General features: G+C 51.1%; 1 protein-coding gene across 1 annotated transcript in view; it reads left to right on the top strand.

Moving 5' to 3' along the window:
- Positions 1–3632, top strand: part of Itpripl2 (ITPRIP like 2) — a 9314-nt gene extending 5682 nt beyond the window's left edge. Inside the window, exon 2 of the mRNA XM_010631632.2 lies at positions 6–3632. Within this exon, the coding sequence (XP_010629934.1) occupies positions 6–1507 (1502 nt within the window). The 3' untranslated portion in view covers positions 1508–3632. The remainder of the gene's footprint in view (positions 1–5) is intronic.
- Positions 3633–4391: the final 759 nt, after the last annotated feature.

Here is a 4391-nt window from a genome sequence, read left to right as displayed (position 1 = left end):
GGCAGCCGAGACCGAGCCCCCCGACGGCGCGGGCAGTGGCTTCCCGCTGCTCAAAGTGGCCATCCTGCTCCTGTTCAGCTACGTCCTCCTGCGCTGTCGCCACGCTGTGCGGCAGCGCTTCCTTCCTGTCTCTGCCCGCCTGGTGGGCCACTCCGGCTTCTCCCACAGACACCTCTCAGAGCCCGGCCTTGGCATCTTGTTGGAGAGTTACTACGAACACGAGGTGCGCCTGTCGCCTCACGTGCTGGGCCACAGCAAGGCGCACGTGAGCCGGATCGTGGGCGAGCTGGTGCGGGCTGGCCGAATCCGGGGGTCCCCAGGCCCCATCTCCGGGGGAGCGTTGGCTTTGGCCTTCCGCGGGGACTTCATCCAGGTGGGCAGCGCCTACGAGCAGCACAAGATCCGCCGGCCGGACAGCTTCGACGTGCTGGTGCCCCTGCGCCTGCCGCCGCTGGTGGCGCTGGAGCCTCGGAGCCTGGGCACTGAACCTGCTCTGGCCCCCGCGTTCCACAGCTGCTTCGTGTGTGCTCTCAAGGCACCTCCCTCGCCGTCGGGAACCTCGGGGGGCCACTGGCTCCGGAACTGCAAACCCTTCGCAGACAGCTTCTGCGTGGATGTCCGTGGCCAGCGCCACCTCTCTGCCGCTTTGGTGCTGCGCTGGTTCCAGTCTCACCTGCAGCGCTCCCTGGCCACCGTGCGCTACAAACTGGAAGAGTGCTGTCGGGTCAGCCTGTCCCCTGGCGGCCTGGAGCAGCCTCCTACCCTACACATCCTACCCTGCCGCACGGATTATGGCTGCTGCCGCCTTTCCATGGCAGTGCGGCTCATCCCTGCAGTCCATCTCGGGGACAGTGTCTTCCTCGTGGCGCCACCCCCGCCACCCTCGCCAGTCGGGCCTCTCTCGGAGCTCCCAGGAGGCCTGCGCTCCGAGGCACTGTGGGGTGTGAACACAGCTCGACAGGAGCAGAAGCTACTCGGCTGGCTTCAGGAACGGGCCGCTTCAGGTGCCTGCTACCTCAAGTGCCTCCAGTTGCTGAAAGCTCTGCGAGATCTGGGCGCCCGCGGGCTGGATCCGACGGCTGCCGCTCAGTGGGGACACATACTATCCTCATACGTGCTCAAGACGGTGGTGCTGACAGTGTCTCTTCGCGAGGGGACTTCAGGGCCAGGCTGGGAGGAGGCACACCTGAGCGAATGCTTGGAGGAGCTGGTGCAGTTCCTCAAGGCCTGCCTGCTGGGGCGCCAGACGCTCTTCCACTGCGTCTTGGGCCCCGATGGGGCAGCCGCTGAAGTGGGCCCTCTGCCCAAGGTACTTCGAGAAGCTGCCCCGGTGGACCTCCTGGCCGCTTTCGACCTGCACGCCAGGGAGCTAGCAGCGGCGAGATTGCTGTCCACTTGGAGAAGGCTGCCTCAGCTTCTCCGGGCCTTCGGTGGCCCTCGATATCTTGCCAGGTGCCCCTCACCCTGGAGTCAGCGCTCTCAGGGCTTCCCTGAACAGGAACCATAGACACTGAGAGGCCCCTCCTCTGCCTGAACGCTCCTAGAGCCTTTCCCACGGGTGGGGGCGGGGTATTGAGGGAGGGGTTAAACGTTCAGATGGCTGAGGGAATCGTTGGACAGCGTGGCTTAACTGTCACGCCCTGGCTCCACAGCCCAGTGTAGTTACTGCGTCTTCTTCACACTCACCAGAGCCTGGCTAAACCAGGGAATGACGCCTAACTGCAGCTACTGAGAGCTGGTCCACATGGTGTCCCTGCAGAATCTGGTAGAAAGATCCAGCTCTTAGGGAAGGCTAGCAAAGGAGGCAGGGCCAATTGCGGAGAAAGTTCCCTTTGCTGATTTTCAGACTTAGATCTCTCTGCCCCAAAGTTTTTAAACATGAATATTTTTTATATACCTAATTGCAAGGTACTGGGTTTCCAATTCCTTTTTTTTTTTTTTCTCTCAAATCAATCCACAACTGGAATTGAAGTTATGTTCCACAGTTAATATTCTGTGGGACATCACTCCTTCATTCAGATTAATATTAATGTGCTTAAATGGTGTAATCACAGGCATCTAATAGGACTGTCAGTAAGCCACATGTCTTGAGAGCCAATCAAGAGTTGGTTGGAGAGGTTTCTAGAGTAAATAGCACTTTATGTTGATCAGTTCTCCTATTTTGTGGTGCTTGTTATGTTGCATCTGAAAGGAAGGCCAGGAACCTTTTTTATGAAGTCCCATGCAGCTTCACAAAGCAGCCAGCATGATTCCTTACCATCCCAGCAGCCACAGCTGGGCTGTTATCGAGTGCCTGCTACAGGCAAGGTAGCAACAGAATCCTTAATGAAGTCCATGCTGGTGAAGCCATCAAACGTGTTGGGTCTCGAGAAAGATACAGTTCAGTCTTTGCCTGTTAAGATGTCTGGCAAGGGTCTGCTGCTGGCTGGTCACAGAAACCTTTTTGGCTTGAAGGCTTTCTAGCAAACTCCTTTGCAAAGATTTCTTTAGGAGTTTAAGGAGCTTGTGGAGAGGAAATGAACAGTCGTCTCTGTGCCTGATGTGTTCTTGTTCCCAGTGCACAGTGATGGTTTTTGGGTGGAAGGTACTTCTCACCGGTCCAGCCAGCCCCTGGTCCTGAGGGACTCTTGATTTAGCTTGAGTCTTGGCAACAAAGAGTTCAGTATCTTAGGATCTGTGCTTGGGCATCACTTTCTCCCAGTCAGGGGGCAGAAGAGATAGAGCATAGAGGAAATAAGCTAGAGGAAAGTAAAGGAAACAGTCTTTGGGAGAAGTCATCTCTTTTTTGCGGGGTAGGGCAGAAGTTCCGCCGGGGTTGGATGTTATTTTGCAGCCCAGCGGAGCCTGTTTGCTTTCAGTTCAAGGTTAGCATGGCCCATCATCTGCTTCTCTGGCTGGAGGTGCAGCCAATCTCAGCATTATATGTTTTTTGTTTTTGTTTTGTTTTTTGTGGTACAGGGGATTGAACTCAGGACCTTGTGCTTGTGAGGCAGGCAGCAGAGTCACTGAGCTAAATCCCCGGCCCTCAGCATATATATAGTTGGAGACTTTTTTTTAAGCAAAGACATGTGCTTCCTTAGACTCTTCAGAGCAAAACTTGGAAGACAGAAGTAGTTACATGAATAGATCCATTGTTTCCTTTCTGAGCTATTTTGAGGGACTTCTGTAAACCTCCTTTCTTTAGGGGACCCACTTGGCCACTGTGGGAAATCATTGCAAATAAATGATTTACAGGGAATCTTTGTCATCAGAGCTGCATGGGCTTCTTACAGCCTTGGCAACCGTGGGCTGAAGGAGAAACAGCTGCAGCTGTCGCGGCGTTCTGGGGACCATTCCCCTTGACACCCCAAAGTTCATTCCTAGCTTTTGAGGCCAACGTTATATCATATGGTACTGCACTGAGCAAAAGGATTAACCCACCAGCTTCCTGCAAAGATATAAACTGCACAGTGTTTTTAAAAATTACTTTTAAGTGCCAAGACTAGAATATATATATATATATTTCCATACTCAGCCTAACTTCCCCTATAGTCATTAAATCTACTGGGGAGGCTATCAGATGGATTATAAAGCTTTATTTTTTTATTTTTTGGATTATAAAGCTTTAAAAGCTAAGTTTTCCAAATATGTCTAGCTGAGATAATGGGTTCCTTTTTAAAAATTGTAATAATATTTTAAAGTATAACTCTGGTAACATACTGTTTTATAGTTTATTACTGGTATGATTTCTTTCAGGTTAATGCCTCTTCCATCCTCAAGGTTTTTTAAATTTTATTATTTTTTAAATTAATGAACATTGTATTTGTGAAGTTTTAAAATAATTAATGTTGTATTTAAATGCCATGCTGAGCAATTGTTCTCCATACATGGTAGCCAAAACGTAGAGGTTTCGATCAATTTTGATCAATGTTTAGTAATCCAAAACATGTACTGTGTACAGATGGAATCATATGGCATTTTAGCCAGGTGTGATCATTGCCTGAGGCATTTAAATTAAGCTCAAGTCTGTATTTTATTGGGGCTTCCTCGCATCCTTCATCTGAAATGTACACACTTTCTGTGTGTGCTTGGTACTGGAGATTCATATATGCACATATTCTCGTAGAAGGAGGCTGTACCAAAGCGTTTTCAATTGCTTAGCCAGTAGCCAAAGAAAATGTTCTGGGGAAGATGACTCAGGCATTTTGCGGTGAGACACCCGGCAGGAACTCCCACTGACCGGGCTTGGAGCCTTCTCGGAATGCTCATGGGCCTAGAGGAGATGGGTATTGCAAAATGAAACTGTAGCTGAAAGAAAGAATGCATGTGAGCTAAGAGGAATTGGAGGAATTCAGGAAGGAAGGCTTAGGATGGCAGTGAAAGGGAGAGAAGTGGGAAGGGAGATGCGGTGA

The sequence above is a fragment of the Fukomys damarensis genome, unplaced genomic scaffold, assembly GCF_012274545.1.
Source record: "Fukomys damarensis isolate Sample0158 unplaced genomic scaffold, DMR_v1.0_HiC HiC_scaffold_34, whole genome shotgun sequence".
In the NCBI taxonomy this organism is placed as follows: Eukaryota; Metazoa; Chordata; class Mammalia; order Rodentia; family Bathyergidae; genus Fukomys; species Fukomys damarensis.
Note: the sequence above shows the minus strand (reverse complement) of the source record. Positions and strands in the feature narration are given on the sequence as shown.